The 23261-nt window shown below is 45.8% G+C and overlaps 1 protein-coding gene across 1 annotated transcript; it reads left to right on the forward strand.

The window, feature by feature from the left end:
* Nucleotides 1-15177: 15177 nt before the first annotated feature.
* Nucleotides 15178-17892, forward strand: LOC131264637 (uncharacterized). The gene has a single exon (XM_058266907.1). It carries the CDS (start codon nt 15178-15180, stop codon nt 17839-17841), a length of 2664 nt encoding a protein of 887 aa, XP_058122890.1. The 3' UTR covers nt 17842-17892.
* The last annotated feature ends 5369 nt before the right edge of the window (nt 17893-23261 follow it).

A 23261-nucleotide genomic window follows, 5' to 3' on the forward strand; every position in this document is an offset into this window, starting at 1 on the left:
CTCGCGGGTTGGCTGGTTTCGTGACCAGAAAGCTCTCATGCGACAATTCACCGCTGTATGGGCAGTGCGGAACAACAACAAAATACGATGTCGAGGATGTCAAGCAGGCTTCATGGGAGCCCTAGTGCCAATCCATTCGACGTGATCGAACGACGCACTGCTCCTTCCAACACTGTGTGAACGAGGAACGAGCGAAGAGTAAAAGAGCTCTATAAGGAGTTATCGAAGGTCAGTGTGTCAATTCACTTGACTGCAATCGGTATCCCTTGTTGTCTGGCGGTGGTGGTTATGTGATCGGCGAAGAATTGAAGGATGTCCAATCCTTAAACTCCCTAGGGAGGTGAGCTTCATTAGATCGACAACGTGGTCCAAACCAAACAAATAGAAATATTCTGTAAGCAAGTTGGAACTTATTTATAGAACCTCAAAGCGCTATAAGCACCTCATTCAATTTCAATAAATAAGTCAAACATTATTACATAGAATTCTCACAGTAAAATCCGCGCCGTAGTCTATGTACGTGAGACAAGCTAGAGTGAGACGTACAAAGCCCTACGACGAGACACAACCCCTTCCATTTTGTCCAGAACGGTCCATAGAGGAGTGACACTGAAAGCAATCACTTCACCTAGCTGACCCTGGAAAGTTCAGTGAGCCTTTTTGGAAGCTACGCGGCCATTGAAGGTGCCGCTTGGTTTTACCGGCTCAGAAAAAAAAACTTTTTTATTGTAATCATTGTTGCCATTTACAAACTTTTTCCGCACTTAGTAGTGTTGTTGTGGAACAACAACGTTGGCCTTCTCCAGCATCCGACGAGCTTTAGTTTGATTAATACTAGTTGGAAGTTAAATTATTAAAGATTTACTATAAATAAGCAATATTTTATTTAGAAAATAGATTGATTCATTTATAAAATATACCTTTGAAATCATTACTAATAAGACAACTACATAACTGGGAATTATTGTTGTGTTCTATAAATTTGTGGATCCCGGTTGAAAAAACTTCATATAACAGATCAAAACCACTTGAAAATGAGATCGAAATCGATCCGTCCAAAACATGACCTCCTATCATACTCAGTGCAATAAAGTAGGATAGAATACTGTGAGAAATGAAACCAGATCTCAACGATTGACTTTGACCTTATGATTGGCAGAAAGTGAATGTTTTTCGAACGCTTTGGCTTGGCGCATTGTGTCATGAAATGGAGCACGTGAATAAACTGCCGTTGTTGTGAGGCGGTATGATGTCTGAATAATTTTCTAGGTTATTACCTTTCTATGTCCATGTTTTGGGGAGTAAGTAGAAGAACATTTTAAAACTACATTTCTAAGCTTCAAAATTATTTTATATAAGGAAGGAAAACCCTTACGACTTCAAAACATTGAAACCAACGCCACCATTTGGCGCGCCTTAAAGCCAGCATTACGCAATGTAAGCAAGAACGCTTCCATTCTTCCCCCAAAACCCATGCCTGCACGACAAATTGGATGTAAAACTATACCACTTTTCCCTTGGTGGGAATCAATCTGCTCCGATTACCATTCATTTCCGTACGCATTCGAGGCACGCCAGGTAGAACTACCTTCCTTGAAGCAGCATTACCAACCAGGGTGGGTTTACCTTCTGAGTTTGAAAAAGTGCTTCCTAAACACTGCCGACTAGAGAGTAAAAAGAACATGAATACCGGTAATAACGTACAGAAACCAGCCCACTTCATGACGAAAAAGTAGTAGCACCGCACGAAGTGTGCGTCATAGTTTACGTGGTCTGACTTTGCGGGGTTGCATCATACGTTACCTTCGCTGGCTAATTTAGTTATGAAGTAGTACACGAAAAACAACCGGACCTTCCTGCGATAACCGTTTGCTGGAGACCTTTTTTAAAGGAAACAAAAACAACGATCATTAGAAAGTTATTGTGCTTTTTTGACTCTATTCCAATAATGTGTTAAACAGATAAGAAAAAATCTTTTCATTTATATTTAATCAGCAATCTTGCACTCTTGTCCAAACAAATAAAATGAAAGGCACTTCAGTAACCTTCTTATTTGTGTGATCAATTTATAAGTCATAAAGTCTTAGTACGAATTGAAACAACTAACATGACAAAATGTTTACAATTCTAAGCACTTTGGTAGTAGCTGTGTTACCTCCAGCGAATTTCCCCAAGCCATGAGGGTCGGAGCGAGTTGGCAAAGACCTGCGCCATAACTCATCAGATGTATAAACAACAGACCCTGTTAGCGATACTTCATCCCACGGTGGCTTGCGGGATCTTAAATCTTTCCCTATCGATCATCGACACTAGCTGATCCTTGGAGGCGACCGTTTAAACGGCACACTAGACCCAGAGACCTACAAACCCGGAGAGCAGGTGTCTTCCATTCCATAATTGCTACTGAAACCTCCGGATGGTCCATTTTAGGAAGTACAGACATATCATTAGCTCGGTGTTAGACGCGAGACATGTCTGAAGTGTGCTTCCCATCCCTCACCGGCCTGCGGTGGAAGGAAGAGGGCGACAGCCATAAGTTTTGCAGAAAACGATGCGCAAAGCGATGCCTAAACGGTTTTAAGGCGTACCTTGGCGCCTCCTTCCTACCAACAATTGATTGCCGGACGATCGACGAGAAGTTGCGGTATGTTTTTACCTCGCGCACGACTTCTCGCTTCCAATTCAGCAGGATGAACGGGTAAGGGGAAGCGGCCGGCTGTTCGAATGTGGTTAATTTATGTAATCGACTATGCGACCTTTTCCTTCAACTTCCTAGGGTTCCGCAAAAGGCGCCTCCAGCTCGACTTCCGGTGTGCGCTACCTTGTCCACTGCCCAGAAGCGGGTATCCAGCACCTCGCAGTGGCTCACATGGGAAGATATTCAAATTAGTTGAGGTTACGAGATGATGATGTGCTTTTTTATATAGTAGATTTTTGTTTTGTTCTTCGTTCGACTCAATCCCTTCCGCCAAACTTCGATTTGTAGGTCACTGAGGCGCTTAGATATATACGTTTGTGTTTCGTTGACCAACACCTGCTGTTAGTTAGCCCTGGGAGGCACTACCAGCATGACGAGCCGACCCCCCCCCCAGCACTAACTTTTCGCAGGTTTTGGAAGGAAGTGGTCACTCGTGGCACGAGAGCATAATTTCATGGTTGCCAAAACCCCTCGAACGTCGCTAAGTCGAATCGATATGGAGCAGAACTCCCCGTAAAGTGCGGCTGCGTACGAGGCGGAATATGTAGCGGGGATAGTGCAGAACATGCAGCATTTTCGAATGTTGATTTCGAAGCCCGCGGGCAAGGTTAGCAGCTACCAACAACGGTACGCAAGTCGTGAGGTTTGATTCGGAGGAATCATAGAGCTACCCGAAACCTTTCGCGCTGGCAGTCGGCAGCCCGGACCCGTTGGCCATCGAAAGACGGCGGTCCGGAGGCTGGAAATTGATTGGCGACGATCATTCCTAGTCACCTCGCGCCTTTGCGATGGGAAGCGTACGATAAGAGTTCGGTTCGATAGTGATGATCTTAACACTCCCAAGAATTATTGACATTTTTCGGTGACATTGCCCACGGCACTCGCCCATTGGTGATTCGTTACGTAGGACGGTTTGAATCAGGGTGAGGCAAGCCATCTGAGCGTCTGACTTGCGGTAATAAAAATGGGACTCTCCATGATGCAAATTTCAGGGCCAACACTGTGCGCGAAATGTCTCGGTCAGGGACGTCGACGAACGCCGCATGTCTATTACTTCGATAATACATCCGGTGGAGAGGCCGACATTTTATTTCTTTCCTTAGATTTGCTGCTTTCAAAGTGCAGTTTGAATTGATCGTCAGTGGTTGGTGAAGGAAGCGTGTCGAAAGAAAACTATCACCTCAAACTTATGAGAAAACTCAATCCTTGAATTGAGTCACACTGTTGTCGATCATTTTTATGCTGGTTTTCGCAGTCAGGGGATTTCTAAATACCAACGGAAATTCCGTCGTAGAATGGTTCAACATTAGGGGGAAATACGCATAACATCAACTGCCTGCCATTGAATGGTCAACAGCCTTGTTGAGGGTAGGTTCGTTCAACCCAATCATAAGCTGTGATCAATTTTAAGGATAGTCATTTATGCTTTGCTTTGCTTCAATTTGAGATCCAAATTAGATATTTAACATGCTTTAAATATTTTTTATTCAAAAAACTTCTAAAATTCTCGATAAGCAAGCGCACACTTATAAAACGTAGAAATAAATGCATAGAGCACCGGGTATTTAAATTAACTTCTGGTACTTCTTCTTCGATCCCCTAAAAATAATTCATTTTAAAATATATCCACATTGTTGTACTAAATATAAATATTATATTGGAACCACATTTGTAGGAAAAAACTTATATTCAAAATGTATGTTTCATTCTGTTTAATAAAACTAGTTAGAACTATAACATGAAAATATGTAGACGAATAAATTATGAAAATATTTACTACACTACGTTTCGTTGACAGTAAAAGTTACAGATCTATGAAAAACAGATTTATTTCAGGATTAAACATAATGTTGATCTTATTTAATTTGATCTAGTATTAAAGAACATTGATATTCCATAAATTATTCCAAAAATGTTTAATATCACAACCAGTGCATAAGGAAAATAACAAATGGAAAAATAAGCGTAGATAGAATTTTGGGTGGAAGATATGGCGATAGTTCTTCTAGTATCATAACAAATCTAGCTGTTGAATTAACAACATACTACATACTACTTTTCTACGATAATATCAACACGAGTTTTGCCTTTTACCTTTTGGATACGGAAACTCAACGCTGCTGCTAGTATAAATTGCATGGAAGCTATTGGAATTGCAAATGTTTTCTGAAAACTTTGACCGCTCATCGAGATGTGTAAAAAGGTCGATTAATCATGCCTTCTGGCTCAATCCTTACGACGCTTCAAAGCGATCCGCTCATCTTCAGCGAGTGTGACACTCAAGTCGGATTCCAAAAAAATCCACTCCCATCTTAGGTGGGGCAATCCTTGTAGGGGCAACGCTGACGATCCGCAATGTTATCGACTCTGGCGGGCAAGACATCATACCGTCCACATCTCAATTACAGTCGTGCGTGGTCTCGTGATTCGCGCCCTCCTCACGTGCTCCTCAAAACCCGGTGGGTGTTCACGCAGTCCGTCTGTGTGTGTATTGTTTGAGATCACGTATTGATTTCCTTATTTGCATACGGACCGATCCTACTCCGCGCCCGCTCGCTTCTCGGTGCGGTAGGAAAATAAACACTCGAATGTGGCGTGAAGTAACGTGATGCTGACGGCAAGGAGGTATTTTTTGAACTTGAAACCGAAAGCCACCCAGCGTCCGGTGAGTTTACTTTAACCACGCGGATTCTGAGGCTTGATGATACAGTGACACACATTTGCTACTTCATTTACCTAGCTCACTTTTTAGCAACGATTTTCGAAAGGTTACCTTTGAAAGCTATTATATTTACCCTCCAAAGAAGTTAAATCATTAGTTAAAAAAAAACAACTTCTGTAAGTTTACTTTCTCTATAAATTCAACACTCTACTTGTTTTTACAAATTTGTACGTAAAATGAGGAGTAATAAACTAAAACTTAAAACACAGATCTAGGCAAACTATGAAATGATTATTTAACAAATACAAAGAAATTAAACTACGAATATATTGCAGTTTTTAAGAAGCTGCAGTTAGAAATCAATTATTTACAGGCGATAATTCGCTCATTTACCACCAGCAAGACACACTATTGGTAGCAAGTGTACGAAAGTACTCGTATCGTCCACCATAAAAAAGGGTAGACACTGAGATATCACATTACCGAACCGGTCCTTTACCTTGCAACCGTTCTCAGGGAAAAACGATGATTCAAGGTTTTCCACCGGTGAAGCATACGAAAGAGAATTATCCACGTACGTCCACGATCGCGGGTTGCGTTCAAGACCCGGCCAAGTTTCAACCCGGTGCTGCTCTGGCTGCAGGTTGGCAAAAATATAGAATGGACATATTGGTGTGCTGCGGTCAACACGTTGAAGCCGGAAGCCATCGAGGCATCACATTTCTTCTTCCCCGCTCGGAGTTGGCCTTGTGCAACGGAACTAAAAATCTTAAATAAGCATCTCTCACTCTGCCTCTCCCGGTGGAAAGCAATTAACCATCGAAAGACGTGCCTGAGAAGAACATGGAGAGAGGAAAAGAAGGATGGAGAATGGGGGAACCCACCCTGTATACTTTCGTGGTCATGCATCGGCGCTCAAGTGGGCGAGCAACTGCACCGAATCCGAGGGGTTTTCCACCGTTTTACTTGTGCTTTTCTTGGTTTTCCGATTTTTCGTTTTCCAACTTCGCAGAAATGATCGAATCATGCTTAGCGCTTTATATAGAGCAAGTGTTACTGTTTGGCAGCCCTCAATGGTTGGCCACTAAATCTTGAGACTTATCAGAAGTGATGCACGGGGAGCTTGTGAGAGGTGTGCGGGGAGGTAAGTTAGTTTTAATTAGCAATTTATTTCTCCAATGCTCGTTTCAGTTGTTGTTTTAGTTAAAAGATTTCTATAGCATTTATTATCGGTTGTTATTGGACTATTTTTGAACTATTACATTTTCAATAATGACAGATCGTTAACCCTTCGACCGATAGTTTGAAATCGTATAAGACCAAAATTACTACCAAAGTAGTAAAATAATAGCAAGGCAAGTAAAATAATAGCTTTAATAATAAATAGCGTAATTACAACTAAACCTTCTTATATATTCAGATGAAATTATTTTTCATGCATTCCAAAGATTAATAGTGCGTGCTATTTGGACTAAGCAATTCAATTCCAAATGGGTAATTTGGTTCAAAGTACACCTTTTCTAGTTGATAACTAGTTTAACATGTTGACAGCCACGTCAGCCGGGTGATAGCAGCAATCCACATCAGCCTTGTACACTAACATTGTACTGCAGTTTTATACTATATGGTTGCAGTTACTACTCTGGGAAGTCTATTTTTAGCTTGTGGTACTAAACCTGTTGGTTTCATTATGTTTGTAACATTTTTATGAAAACAATCTAAGATTAAGTTTCCTAAAGGATATGTGTTTGCAATTACTGTTGCTTACTTCTGTACTAGTTCACTACTAAAGTAGTGTAAAAAGCAAATGTGGATTGCTACTGTCCCTCGAGAAACGGGTGACGTGGCAATCAACGTGTGAAGGATAATTTACTTTATTTGCATCGATCTACAAGAAACAGAGCATTTGCACTAACAGTTCAAAGACTCACTGAAGCCCTTGAAACGCACTTTTAGGTTCGTACCGCAAAAATAAAAAATCAACAATGATCTAAAACAAAAAAAGATGACGTTTCCAAACAAAATATTTCGGTAGGGGATAACAATCGGCTACCACTACTTGCAGCCAAACTCCTTTCTAATCTCAAATCATTCCAAGTTAACACTTATGAATCGCAGCTTCAACTGTGAAGTTATAACTCATCCTCTGGCAATTGGTGCTGACGTGTTTCGTTAGTAATCTTGCAGTGACTATCGGACAATCCGCGATGTTTGCGGCGTCTTCATTCCAACTATGGTCCTTCCTCCCCTTCCAAGCTACAGCCCGAGAGGGATTTTTGCACCTTCAAATTTCCGGCAGCACATTTAATCATCAGTGTCTTCACCCTGACGTTTGTTTAAGGTATCCTCAGTGGCGCAAAGTACGCCCGTGACGAGATTAAGGTATTAGAGGCAGCGGCAAATCGTAAATTTTTTTTTCGAGCGACCCTTTTAAACGCTCATGCAGCGTACAATGTGCCAATCTATTTGTTCTGTGTGTGCGATCTCCCATTGCTTGTGCACACACTGATGGCACCAAACGCTTCAGTAGGCATTAAACCAAGAGATGAAGTAAATAATCTCACCTAACCCTATCAAACAACCGCTCACCTTGACCGTAACAAATCCGAACGGTCGCTAGTGGCACCAACTCGCAGATTTATACTACTGACCTCCTTTTTTCGTGTGGAGCGAACATCAACAAAAAAGCTGCCAGGAGATCATCTGCTCGTCCGATAGGGATGTTAGATGAAGACACCCATCATTCGGGCATTTTCGGAGGAACACACGAAATCGAGAGAGAACATCCCACAGCTCGAAACACTACCACTCGAAATGTTTTGCATTCGGTCGGTGTACATCATCAATCTGTCTCCCTTTCTGTCTTTAAGATGGTCGGCAATTTTTTCCTTCTTCTTCGGGCAAACGTGGGGCGGCTTAACTTTTGACTCTGGGTGATGGCGTGCTCGCGTGATGCCAGATCGTTTTTTCAATACAGCTTTTTCGTTTTGTTTGTGCTCTCCGCTGACCCTGAGGATCAATGACATCGGCTTTGAGAACCACTGCGTTGACGAGTGGTATGAAATGTTTACATTTTTGCGATTGATGTTTTGCCAGTATTTTTTCCTCAGATGTACGCTATCATTCGCGATGGAGCTAGGATCTGGAATTGTGCGGAAGTAATAATACTTTTGCAGGTAGTTTAATATTTTTACTTATCAAAAAAAGTTATTTTCCAAGCATGTCGACCTATTTATTTGATACATCAACTTTACGCCCATCCACACCAGTATTCTAAATATATTGGAAATAATACAAGAAATCATCTTGTCAAGAATCCAAGTACGTTAAAAGAAGAATTTAATCTAAATTTAAATAATTTAAATATTAATAAATATACGATGAAACATTTTCACATAACGAAAAGCACCCATTAATGTACTACGTGGTTTCCTACTTATCTGTTTTAAGACATTATGCATTTAGCAAAAAAATAATTATTCAACCCTAGCTTTGTAAAAGAATACTAATATACTTGTGGTAAAAAAAATATTCACAAAAAACACAATTTATTTTCATTTTGTTTTTTTTCTACCATGAGGATTTACAATCAAAATCGACTTTAACGATCGAGTACATATATTTAACAAGACTAGCCTTCTTTTTTGCACCAGTGTCCTGCCTTCCTCATCGCCGCTCAAGGCAACGAAGAGCAGTTAACCTTGAAACACAGACCAACATCCGCACCTTCAAGAGTAACAATTATGCTGCACCAATGCAAAGTGCGAGACGGTACACTCCAGCAACCGGGGTAGTGATGGGCGACTTAATAAAACCAGTGTAAATGGTTTTCCCCTTTGCGACTAAAAAACGATAACGAAGAAGAAGCATCCTGTGTTCCTGTCTTCAAGTGAAATGATCTGCTGCAAATCTGGCCTTGAAACTGACCGTGGAACACCCTGGCTGCCTGCGTTGCGGTTGGTGTTAGTGCGCGTGTCAAAAGCGGAAGACTTTCCAACAACGAAAACCTTTGACAACAACGGAAGAACATAAGAAATAGGCTCGCACTCTCGGTCCGATTCAGGCAGAAGTTCCAGATAGTTCGGTATGTTGGTGTAGGGCAGAACTTCTTGTACTCCTTTTTCTTGCCATGCTATGATGCGCACATACCCAGTTACCGGGTTGGATGACTACCTCCCCATACTAGGAGTGCGTCTCTCTGTACCGACTATAAGCTAAAAGAAAAGGAAAACCCTCATATGTGGTTACCTTAAAAGGGAGCTGGTGCGGAAAAGGCATTGCATCATGCTTCGATCTTGAAGGCGAAACTGATTACCGATCGTCGTTCTCCGGGTTCGGCCGGGAGGTGCATAATGCTGTGGCATTTTATTTACCACGCGGTTGCCTGTTTCCAGACCCTCTCCGAGCATCCCGGCTGGAGAATGGTAAACTGGAACTTTACGCCATTCGATTAGGCTCGGTGGGGTACGGGAAAGGAAAGGATCCGAGCATGAAAACATATAACCATCACCACGAGGGGAAGTGCAGCCACGGAAGGCCGGCTCGAATCTTGTGTGTACATAATCTCTTCCACGCCGAGGCGATCGCCTTGACGGAGCGTTCAAACATACACACACACGCCCGATGTTTTACACTTGAACCCGTCGACGTCAACTCCCGCAGTTACGTTCAAGCAGATCGGTTCCACAAAGCTGCCCTTCGGGTTCACAATCTCTATTCCCATTTCATTTCATCAAATTAAAAACGCAACCGATGATCAACCGTGGTCACGTAGGACGAAAGTTGTGTACGATCACTAGGCACAACAACTTAATTCTCTCGGACTAAAATCGGTCTACAAAGCAGCTCCAACATCGTATATGGAGTTGGGCACGTTCGGACGGGCCGAAAACGACGCCTCCGGTAGGTTGCGAAGGTTGAGGATGAGCTATTCACAATTAGGTGTTAATATGTTGCTTTGCCAGCATGTTATTTTTAAGTTCCATCTTCCGAATATGACATTCACGTTACTTTGGGTGTGAATTGGGCGAATGATTTAGGGTGAAATAAAAATTAATTGGAACAATCCAATGCTGTGACTGCGGAGCATTTCCATTTTTGATCATTCGTAGTTCAAAACAATATTTTCCCTGCACATTTTTTGTTACGAGATGTGCAAATAGACAATTTAAGTAAATTCATCGTAACGAGTAACGTCGTGACTAACGCGCAAAATCAGTCACCGATTCGCACATAACTGATGAAAATAAGCTGCCCAGTTAGTCAGGGTAGTGGCATCATGTAACTAGATGTTGTTACAGCGGCGACACTCGCTAAGCTCGTACAACAGTGGGGGAGTCCTCAGACTACGGATACCATCCTGTGCGCATAACACACAGTTGCAATCACATTTGGTGCGACCGAACTACGAAGATAAATACCGACCCTTCTTTATTGGATTAGAACAGTCCGATAGGTCGGTTCGGTGATGGTGCGTTAATAAGACGTAGGAAGCTGCTTCGGATGAAGGACCTTTGGCATTTGATGTAATCGTATATTGTAACGATTTCGGTTGCATGCTCAAGGGATCAGTAATGGGCTAAGGAAACAGCAAAACAAACAGTTTCGGTAATGCAAACAAATACCAGACAGCGACAGGTTTCATAAGTGCCTGTCATAAGAATAAACATTGTCAATACGAAAACCTTAGGGAGGTGTACAACATTCAAGCCAATTGCTCTACAAAAACCAAAATATAACTAAAATAAAACAAAATATAACAGCATTAAATAATTCAGATTCTTGCTTAGGGCAGTTGCTCCCTAAAATATTGGTGGCCTGGTTGAGAAACAATACATTTAACACGTAAGCCATTTTTAACACTGCACAATATATTATTATATTATGAATGATTAAAGGTTATCTTATAATTAGAGAATAAAAGCAGGTCACAGCAAAGCATGCACGAGTTGAACCTAAAATTTAAAAGATAAAAGACACGATATCCCAATTCAGTGTCAATGAAGTAGGAAAATGGTTAACACGTTGACTGCGATATGCAGTAGTTTTGATAACCAGCTGATAAGAGTTTCAAAATGATTATCACCAAAAATAAATATACGATGAAACATTGAAGCTGTAGTAATTCCAAAACATGACTCTTTGGAAAGCTTAGTTTCAGCATTGTATCAAGAATAGGATGATCGTGGGAAGCCCTTTTTCAATGCTATTATATTGTATATTGTTAAAAAAACTTGTTTTGTTATATAAATTGTTGTTTTAATTGTATAAGATAACTTTTGTATTATATAAGACAACTTTTTTGTATTGCTATAACGTAGCACAACAAAAAGTTGTGTTAAGCATTCTTCAGGAGTGTGTAATGCAAATAATAAAACACTAGTTTTAGACAGCAAACCAACATTAAAATGAAGGTTATTACTTTATTTGAGTATTTAAAGAAAATTCTGTTACATCTTCATGAAAAATATTTTTCAAAGAAAAGTGGAAATTAAAAAAAACTGTAATCCGCAGTTAATTTCCTGAGTAATTTAAAATCTCTATTTCCACATCAAGGTAAGCTGCAATTGCAAACAGCCCCAAGGGTTTGCCTGCGCTGGCTCGGGTGCCAGAACGGAAATCGCTGCTAATGACAACCCTCCGATAGCAGGCGGAGCCGCAAACGGAGGTAAGCAACAATCGATCGGACCAAACTTCTTCCGTTCGATGCCGAACTTGGCAACGCACACGCGTGTACGCACCTTCCACCACCTTCCAATTACACCCAACGAGGGAGGGTTCTCTAAATTCTGAACTTGCTCGAGATGTTTCCACCCTTGCGATCCCTGCAGCCGGGTGAAATGCAGCCACCAACGCCAGCTGCAGTTGCACCCAACGCGGCCCGCGAAACCGGCACCACAACAAAAAACCGACAGCGTGGGCCATGCGCCTCCATCGCATCACGCCGTGCGCAGTCAGCCCCAAGCAACCCCCCGGCAGAACGCAGAAAAATACAAAACATAAAAACAGATATGCATCATGGGCACGAAGGCGGCTCGCCGTTCGGGCACGAAGCGCACGAGCGCGATGATCGTGTACGCCGCGAAAAAACGCACACCGAGACAGTGGTGGCCCCATGTGCGCGCCCGCGCAAAGTGGGGATGACGGTATAAAACCGGCGTAATTTTGTAGCAGTATTTCAGTCTTTCAACAACACTTGTCGTAGCAACACCTTCGAAGACGAACTAGATAGAAAGGGGACTTCCACTTCCGTTGATTGTCCTGCGTTGGTTCCGATATCTGACCGTGAGTGGGGAGACGTAGTAGCAGTAGGTTCCGTTTTCCAGCAGCCAAAGCATCGTCTAACGACCGCTGGAAAAAAGTCATTTGCATTCGCAGACTACCCTTTCGAGTACGTGCATGTTTGTGCTTACGCTAGCAACGATCGAACAAGCGATTCGAACAACACGCAAAACAGGAGTAGCAGAAACGAACCAGTGTGTCTCGTGAAACCCATAAAAAAAGTGAGAGAGAAAAAGGGAGAGCCCCACAGCGACAAGGGGATAGTGTCGTGTGCGTGATCGCCATCCAGTTCGTGATCCTCCGAACCGAGCCCAAGCGTCAAACGAATCGAGACCGCAGCCTCCGAGCGATCCCGGGCGTATGTGCGTGTGCAGTGCGCTGGATTTGATGGAGCAGCAAATCGGTGGAGTTCAGTGGAGTTCAGTGTGCAGTGACAGTGGCAGCAGTGCCACCAGCAGCCGACCAGTGCAATAGTGGTGGCCTGCCGCATCCTCCCTTCCCCTCTTATTGTAACGTTAAACTTTATCGGACCGACCGGATACGAGCAGAAGCGGCAGCAGCAGAACGGGCAAAAGGTGACAGCAAAGAGGTGTGCGCTAGAGCGAACCAGCGAATCCCCCTTCTTCCGAGCGCCAAGTGGTGCTCTCGTGCGGGCGCGATCAGGTGTTCAACAACAACAACAACAGTGTGCAGCAACCCGCCCAACAAGCCACCGTATGAACTTTGCGACCGACCGACCCCGAGAATCGAACGTCACCTGAAGGCGCAGCGTATAAGGCACAGTATTGGGCCGAGAGATAGACTGGAAACCGCACCGGTGCGGTACGGAGATAAAGCTAGGTCCTTCAAGTGCAATAATACTGAAGGTGGCAGTAGCTGAACTACCCGTCGAGAACAGACCAAGGCAACGAAAGACGAACCCCCAAAATACCGCTATATCCGGACAGATTGTGCTCTCAGTGTGTATACCGACGCAACGAGTAACCGATGTGCAAACAATTTCGTGGTGTTTAGTTTGACATTCGTCTAAGTGCGTGAAACGTTGAAAATATACATAATTCAAAAACAGAACCCTCAAATTCGAACCCTAAAACCGACTATTGGAAGCGATCGCAAAATTTAAGTTTCTTCCGCGCTCGACAGTCGACGGTGATAGTAACGGAATTGCAGAGGAGGAAAAGCGTGTAGTGAAAGAGCAATTTTCCACCCCACGACTTCAGCAACACAAACCGTTCGCCCTAATCGACCGTGCCTGTTTCGCCCCTTCCACCGCACTGCATTTTGCGCAATTGTGAAAGTACTTGAATTCCGGTGGAAGTCTAGCTGGTGAAAGAGAGCAGTCGCGTGCAGCGAAAAAAACAGCCCACAGACTCGCAGCTCGTGACCACTGACTACTAGGCGGGCGTACATGCTACTTACACAGACATTCGTGTGGTGATTGATCGAGCGTGGTGTGCAGATCGAGCAGAAGTGAAAGGGTTACTAGAGGCAACGGAAGCGGGCGCCAGGCGCAAACCGCGACCGAGAGTCGGTGTAGTTGTGCCCTGCCGTACGTGCGAAACGTGGAGAAAATCCCAGCGCATTCACCTAAGCGACGTGAGAAACCATTCCTTCACCTCCCCAACGGGAGGGAAGACGCGGACTTGTGCGACGAATGAACTTTTGGTACTCTGCGGAGAGGTTTTTTTGGAGGCGCACAGCGTGAGGACGTGATCGGGTAGTGTGGTGATCTTTCTAATTTTGCCGAATCGAACGACGATCACCGAGACCGGAAAGCCTAACTAGCGGGTGTAAACCCACGACGACTCAGGAACGTGGCAAAACCCTGGAACGAGTCTTCGATGAATCCAGCAAACGTACCAAATACGACCCTCAAAAAGTTAAATCTGATCTGTAACCAATAAATCTTCACGACAGACTGGAAGAGAGCTAGAGATAAGCGAAGCCTAAGAGGAAGGAAAAGCACACATAAATACGTTTTAAATTATTTGATAAAAACAGTAGACGAAACGGACAGAGTGATAATTGAAAAAGCTGGCTGTGCAGAAAAATTGTCCAATTTTTCCTCCCTCCGCACTTTGCGCCAACGACGTCTTTTGGCGTACAATTTTACTGTAAATAGCGAGTGAGTCACCATCTCACCAACTCAACAACGAACGGACTTTAGCACCAAGTGCCAATTGCCGCGTGGAACGGATCGATACGATCCGTAAGCACAACAAAAAAGAGGCAAAACGAAAGCAACGGTGCCTAATAGTGTCTAGTGTACCGTAGCGAGCCTTTGGCGCATACACACACCACAAGCCGCCTTCCCCTCGAATCCAACCGTCCTACGGTGTGACAAAAGGTAAAGGAAAGCGAAACGGTGACAAAACTCGCCACTACCTCCGAGAGGAAGCCATATTAGCCATATTAGTGAGGTGGAAGAAAGTACGCGTTTGAGGCAGCGAGCTCTAGCAAAGGCAGGAAAAAGAAACAGAGACGCTGTACCGAATCCGATTGTAGCACATACAACACAACTACACAGGTAGTCAATATGTCCAACATGCTGCAGATAGCGCCAGAGGCGATGGAGAAGGAGCCGGTAACGGTGATCCCGGCCGCCGCCAGCAACGAAACGAAGATAGAGTTGACGTCCACCACCGCCACCAGCAGTCCAACGTCGACGACGACCGAGGTCGTGTCGGTGAGAACGATGATCGAAACGGCCACCATGACCGACGGCGATCAGGAGGAAGGTCTGGAAAGTGAAAGCGTCGGCACGGCGACAGAAGCGGTGGAGGCTGAGATGAAGTTGTCGGTAAGCGTCAAGGAATCGGTAGAAGCCGAAGAAGAACCGGACACGCTGTCCCCGCTGATGACGGACAACCATACGTTCCTGCAGCATCAGGAGTTATTGCGGGAGGAACCGCTAGCCCAGGACGAGCAGCTGGGTGACGAACCGGGCAGCAGTAGTAGCAGTCCACAGCACTACCATCGCCACCATCATCACCACGGGCATGGCGTTGAAGAGGTGCACGACTACGGTATCTACGACGACGACGAGCAGGTGGACGATGACGCCGATGACGACGATGATGACATCGAGGACGATGAGGACGAGATGTTCATGCGCGACGATCACGCCAGTGGCATCACACCGGAACCCAACATGAAGCACTCGGACACGAAGGACTCGATCAGCTCGATCGACAGTGATGTTTCGCTGTCGTACGATCGACGTAGTGTCGCTGAACAGCTTGCCCGTCGGCAGAATGATCAAGAGGACACCGGTACCGGTTCGTCCGACGACGCGGCGAAGGATTCGGGCTGCGAAATCACAAAACAAATGGGTACGGGTGCGGGAGAGGAACCGGAACCAGGCACCGAGACCGGTGCGCATGACGACACTGAAGAGGACACTTTCGAGATCCCAGATGATGAGGCATGCGAGAAGATCGTCGAGCAGGTGGAGTTCTACTTTTCCAACGAAAACATCCTGAAGGATGCGTTCCTACTGAAGCACGTGCGTCGCAACAAGGAAGGCTTTGTGAGCCTAAAGCTGGTGTCGAGCTTCAAGCGCGTTCGCCAGTTGACCAAGGACTGGCGTGTGGTCGGAAACGCCATCAAGCGCAAGAGCACCAAGATCGAGGTCAACGATCTCGGCACCAAGATACGGCGGATGGATGCACTTCCGGAGCACGACGAAACGACGCCATCGCGTACGGTGGTTGCTACTGGACTTCCGTACGACAAGTATACCGTGGAGAAGGTGTCCGAGCTGTTCTCCAAATGTGGTGAGATCTCGTTGATTCGTGTGCTCCGTCCCGGTGGGCCAATTCCGGCAGACGTGCGGCAGTTTATCAACAAGCATCCCGAGCTGCAGCAGAACGAGTGCGCACTGGTGGAGTTCACCGAATCGGCATCGGCACGTCGTGCCCAGGCGTTGACGGAGTTCGTCGTACTGGAGCTGGTCGCCCCGAAGAAGAAGACGGGCAAGAAGGCCACCAACGTGACGAAGTTTGTGGAGAGCTACAAGTTTGCGGCTAATCATGACATCGAGCGAAGTCGTGGCGGAGAAGGCTTTGACCGTTTTAAGATGCGCCGCGGATCATCTGGATTTTATCCGCGCGCCACCGATATGCTGGTTAGTCCGATCTATCAGCAGCAGCCGCTGCAACCGTTGCCGATGCACCACCACGGTCACCACCATCATCACGCACACCAGGTACTGCCGATGATGACAGCTCCGATGCAGACACCGATGCAGGCGCACCACACGGATCCACACCAACAGCAGTCGCCCCCGATGGCACCGCAGTACATGGTGCAGACTGGTCAGTCACGCAAATACTCCTTCGGTAACGAGCAGTACGAATGCTTCCAGCCCCAGCAACCGCAACAGCAGCGTCGTTCCAGTGCGTACTCACTTGGATCCGAGGCGTCGCGTAAGTTCTCGAACTGCTCCGAGGGCTACTCGAGCTGCGGTGAGATGTCGCGGCGTACGTCGGCCTGCTCCTCGGAGGCCATGTCTCGCCGAACGTCCGCATGCTCATCGGAGATGCCCTCGTCTCGGCGTTCGTCCAACTGCTCCGACTTCTGCTCGTGCAACGCACGTCGCATCTCCCAGTGTTCGAGCGATCTGATGTTCCGCCGGATGTCCCAGTGCTCTCAGAACGAAGTCCACACGGGTCAGCGCAAGTACTCGGTTGGTTCGAGTTACGACCGAAAGTACGCCAACTCGCCAACCGATCTGCTTCAACAGCAGCAGCAGCAACAACAGCAGGTGCAACAGCAGGGTCATCTGCTCCAGCGGCGCATCTCGATGGACTCGACCGGGCCGCAGTACGACCGCAAGTTCTCATCCGGATCGATCACCGGCTACCATACGGATAGCCCTAACATTTCGCCCCGTAAGTACTCCTCAACGGGCGGTGGCTTCGATCCGCTCCGGAAGCTGTCCAACGGTTCGGACCAGTACTACAACGGTCGCAAGATCTCCACCGATTCCGGGTACGACCGGCGAATCTCGATCGGATCGGAATGCTCCGGACCGAGGTCCCGTGCCGGTAGCATCCTCTGCAGTCACGTCAACGCTGGCAACACTGTCCTGCCGACGACGGTCAGCGAAGCTGTCGTGCGCACACCGATCGGACCGGATGGAAGCAAGGGTTTCGGGACACGCACCCGACGCATTGGGCAGATCGTTCCGCCGGCCTAAGTCCCGCGGGAGGTACACGAGCATGTTCACAAGCGCTACCAACTGCCCTTCCCGACAACTTTCCGACAACTCAACATCGCCGCAACTCACTTTATGCAGTATTTTCGAGGTTTTCGTACATTTCGTTCGTAAGTTCTGAGAGGTAGACTTATGTGATTCATTTATATATATATATATGTATAGGTAGGATATCTGGAACGTCAAACATGTGGTGACACCACCCGTACTGGTGACTTTCACTTGTACCAGCCGAATGACCTAGATTAGATACCATCCCCTCCCTCCTCCCAACTTGGCATCCCAACGGTTCTCAGTTAGATTCCTTTCGGTGACTGGAAGCCTGACTTAACTCCACACCGCACAGTTCCAGCTCGTACGTACACGGCGACCCCTTACTTAAACATCACGTGCGAGAACTCCAAGCCTGCTGATATTGCGCAAGCGAAAGGGATGCCGAACGGTGCGTGCTGCTACGCCACGATCGCGACAAAATCTCTAGAGTTCGTATGCCGACGCGTCGATGCGACGTGCGCAGACAGTCTGGCGCGAACGTGTGTGAGGTGACGCACCGCCTCCACCACCACCACCACCACCACCACCACCACCGGTTCCATCAACATCTGGTACTAAAACTCGCGATCACACCATCGCGCAAGTACCGAAGGGAGGTTGTTTTCGCAAACTCCCCAGCTCAGATCTTGATGATGAATGGGGCGCAGCTCGAGACACTGCACTGCGAGCCAATATGCCAAGTACCACCACTACCACCATCGGAACGCGAATTGTGTGCGTCGCGTCGACGGACTTTCGACGGACGGGTGGTTCTCGTCCGAGAGGGAAGGACCTCGCCGAGAGAGAAAGAGAGAGAGAAAAAGAAAGATTTCATTGAACTTATTTTAAGGTTTGGAACCGCGCTAAACTGGTTCTTGCCTGGCTTGGCAAAATGGTGATGCTGCGGGTGTTTGCGGCGACGGTGGTGCGACGAATCACTGTCACTTTTGCAGGGCCGAGGGTGACCACCCACACCGTCCACGGTTCCGCGAACCGTCTCTACACTGTGATCTGTGCGGCGTGGAAGAGTTTTAGCAGTTAGATTGAGATTGGACCCAGCACATACACCCAGTCAAAACAGATCTATTTATTTCCCTCCTGACACACACAACCATCCAACGCGCGTTGTACGGCAACGCACCAGAGCGCCAGAAAAAAAAAACCTGAACCTTGTCTCGCGTGACTCTGCGCCATGTGTTTGCGTTGTGCGCGGGGTGGTTTATTTATTCAGTTGGCGTTAATTTTTTGTGCTTCAAGTCTCCTTTCCTTTGCCTTACGAGAATGCTTAACTTCTCGCGAACCTCGCCCGGTCCTTCCCGGGTGTAGCGTGTAACGCCAATGTTGAAATTTGTTTCCCCTTGTTTTGTTTCAATTCTTACGTTATCCCGTTAAGGGGCTAGGGTTATTTTAGGTTATTTTAGTAACAGCTCAATCGATAAGCTTGGTGAATTTTTACGACCTCGAGTGGTAAATGTGAACAATAGTCTTAGGCTTAGTGTAGGAAACAAACAAGCAATCGAATTATGAACAAAACATTGTTTACTGAATGACGTCCGCGCAGTTTGTGGGAGGATTAAATTTAAACTAATTTTAGCAGTTCCGATAAGAAGAAAAACGAACGGTTTAACCGAACGAACCACGAAGGAAGTGATGTGTTACTCCTAACCTTGTCCAGGGGATGGACATGTCCCAACATAGCCAACAATGATTACAGTGTGATCTGTCAGTGGATCGGTCAAGTTCCGCTCGGCCGACCACGACCAGTTAGTTCCCACAATTGGGCAGATGTGAAAGCCCCCGGGGGTCGGTCGCCGAGCATGGGGACAGCGTGATTGTGGTCTGTTTCTTTCTTTAACCCAACACCCAAAGGTAAAGCTTATTCCCCAGTTAGACCTTGACCTAAATAGTTGGTGTAAGGTGTGTTACTTTCGGTGCAGCACGAATGCTGTTTCGAGGAAATACCTGTCGAACCAGTCCGGGCCAGATCAGGTGTGGTAGTTGTGGTAGTAAACCTTTTATCTTCACCACATACTCACACTGTCGAGAGGCAAGGATGCTGTAGGCATTTATGTCCCTAAAATGTTGATTACTTAACCGATACTCGGTTGCCTTCATATGGGTAGCGAGAAACGCAAGTCTAAGAGATACCAAGTCTTCATATCCTCCGATCAAACAGTGTTTCCCGAACGTCGGTGCAGTCATTAATGGAATTGGACGAAAGGAAAGCCTTTCTCCCAAAATCAAGCGAATCCCGGCCGCGTGAGGCATGATTTGATCGACTGCACACTGCAGTTTCGTAACGGGCTCGGCGGTAACGGGCTGCTCGAACCTTATTTCTTCAGCAGCCCCGTTTTATCCGCTTATTTTTTCCCCATTCACGGTAGACTAAATTTCCGCCATGGTCGTTGAAATTACCACGAGGAATTGGCGCCGCTGCCGGGCGATTAGCCGAAACCTGTGTAGCCCAAGAAAAAAGGGGCAAGAAACCGCACACAACAAACGAACCGGTTCGTTAGATTCGTTAAATTTTCATTGCGCCCATGGCTCGACGCGTGTGCGATGGTGCGGAAAATGCCACGTTTCCGGAGCGAGGTGCGAGGTGGCGCGAGCCGGAGGGAAAATGAAAAATCGGTTCCGGAGACGCAGACGCGAACGACACCAACGGATCCCGGAGTTTTGCTCAAAAACCGCGCATAGGAAGTGAAATTGCACCGCGTGCACCAGCCTACCGATCGGTTTATTTTTTACCCCTCGCTTTGTTAGTTGGTGGCGGGAAAAGTGAAAAAGATTAACGACCGCATTTCACCAAGCACTGGCTCCGTCGAGCGCAAGCGAAAAGAAATGAAACTGGAATGAAATGGTAGCCGAACTCGAACGATGGTGGTCTAGTTGTTCCGGACCCCAAAGCCGCTGGCGTTCGGGGCTGCAAACAATAGGCTAGTTGATGTTTGGGAGGTATTTTTCCCTTTTTTTTTCTTTGACCCTCCGTCCAAAGGGAAAGGCTTGATAGTACCGAAGGTGCATTCATTGTTGAACAAGGTAAAAGCAGGCAGACGTTTGTATGTAGAGTACACGGTAGCGTGTCGTCAAAACCATCGTCTAGGTTATGTGCACTATCGGTAGGATTTTCGTGCAACCGCGTGAAACCATCTTCCGGGGGTGGGGTGGCAGCCATTATGGCAACTGATGATACCGCTTCCTCCTGCGCCCCCGGAATACATGGGGCAGCCATCATTTTGGCAAACGATCAAGTGAAGTGTTCACGTTGTAGGCTTTCGGTTCGTTAGCGTCGCTAATAGCTCCATTTTTTATCTGAAACAGGGCTGTTGTGGCGGCTCAACTAAGGCCAACATGCCAACGCCACCATCGTTCGAGACTAGCCAGCTATCGTGTGATAAAAACAATAATTACTACTACCACAAACGGGGAATTTGCACGTTTCGTGACTAATACGCACTGGCGGCATGGTCCGTGGCGTTATGGAGCAGCTTCCATGTAGCACAAAATTATCGATAGGTGTTTGTATTTTTAAAAACCTTCATTGTTTTTCCTCGAGCAGGAAGCCTTCCTTTGTTGCCAATTCTGCCGGAACGCAAGCAAACGCTCGTGATCATTGTTGACTATGTACAGACGTACTAATATAGGTTACCAGATTTACACGCACCTCAGGAGAGAGTGAGTTCGTTCGGCTGGTTGTTTCAAAGTTTTGCAAAATAAAAGAAAAATCCCGCTTTGTTTGTGCTGTTGCAGTGTAAGGCATTAACGTTTAAAAGTGGCTGCTATGACAGTTAGTTTAGTATATTGTCTCGGACGTTATCATAGTTCTATTTGATTTACCTTCTTTCGTTGTTTTGAAACCCTTTCCTACACACCCCGACGGTCGACGCCTCATGGTGTGCGAGAACTCCCTCGACGGGCGGATGTGAAACGTCCTGTTCGGGGATCTTGCCTCCTCTACGAGAGAGCGATCGCTTATCTAATTAATCGCTAATTAATCCACATCAACATAGCATATCGCTGTCAAACGATGAATACATTACAAGCGCTGGGAAGAATGCAACATTAACCGAACCCGAATCCATCTTGGTCAACCGAATCCGGTGCCCAATTTCGAGAGGATCGGGGAACGTTATATTCATTATAATAAGGACAAGAAACAAAAACAAAACATAAACGGACCCAATCAACCGATCGCCAGAGAATCAGAAAATAGACAGGATAGGAAAACGAAACAAGCAAACGATAAACTTATGCTATACGAGTACTATATTAATTATATTAATTATACGGAGACACTACCCCACATTTCCTACTCCCCCTGGTATGACCTGTAATTCCCGTCGTCCTTTTCGGTTAAAGGTTTCTCCATATGCGTAACGTTAAGCAACTTCAAACAGGCAGCAAAATAAATACCTTACGGTAGCGGTGTACTAATGCAACGCAAGGCAAGCCCATAGAAGAAGGCTTCGAACGAGGTGCCGCGTTTGGCAGGGAGATCCCCGTTTTGTTATCGATCCAGTATCGAATCGTTCGTCGAAAAGAACAGAACAGAAGAAAACAGAAGTATGTAATATTTGTCTAATTTTAAGGCTGTTTTTATATCGCGATACATTATGCTTTTGTTTGTTGAGGGAAACCCCATGTAGTGGGTTGAGCAATGAACCGTCGAAAACGGTAAACGTCTTAACGGCTAGATGTAAAAAAATGTAATGGAAAAAGAAATCCCAGAAATACAGGAAAGAAAGTATTTTATACAATTAACTACCAGTGTTTCAATTAATCTACTCGTGAAAGAAATACTTCAATGACTGTTCAATATATCTTATCATATCCGAAAAAATCGCTTCCCCAAACTCCACCAACAATTGATCCTCAGTGTTCTACTTTTTTTCCTTCTCTAGAGTACGATTTAGACAGGCATGACTCTCAGCAGACCTTCATGGTTCGAAATGTTTATGTTTCGAAAATATGTCCCCACAGGTCCTGAGCCAGCCGTAGCGAATGTCAGACGGAAGGCCACCCGAATGTGATCTTTTCATTCTAAATATACAGTTTCAATGGACACGACACTGGGAGCGGTTCAAGGACTGACGGGAAGTAAAGCGAAGGTCTGGTTTTACACGGTTTGCGTAATCTCTCCGCAGTGATGGACACTCCTTCCGAACATACTGGAAGTTTGAGGGTTTTGCTAGATAAATTGCACGAAAATATTAATCTGAGGATGATTGATTTCCTGCAGTCAAAGTCGAACATTAAACCAGCAAACTATTTGTCCTCTAGGGTAACACATTACATCAGCATATTTTTTTCGGACGTGGCGCATACCTGACGTTACACAACTAGTGAAAGAAAAATTCTACCGCACAACT

Source organism: Anopheles coustani, chromosome 2, assembly GCF_943734705.1.
Source record: "Anopheles coustani chromosome 2, idAnoCousDA_361_x.2, whole genome shotgun sequence".
Classification (NCBI taxonomy): domain Eukaryota; kingdom Metazoa; phylum Arthropoda; class Insecta; order Diptera; family Culicidae; genus Anopheles; species Anopheles coustani.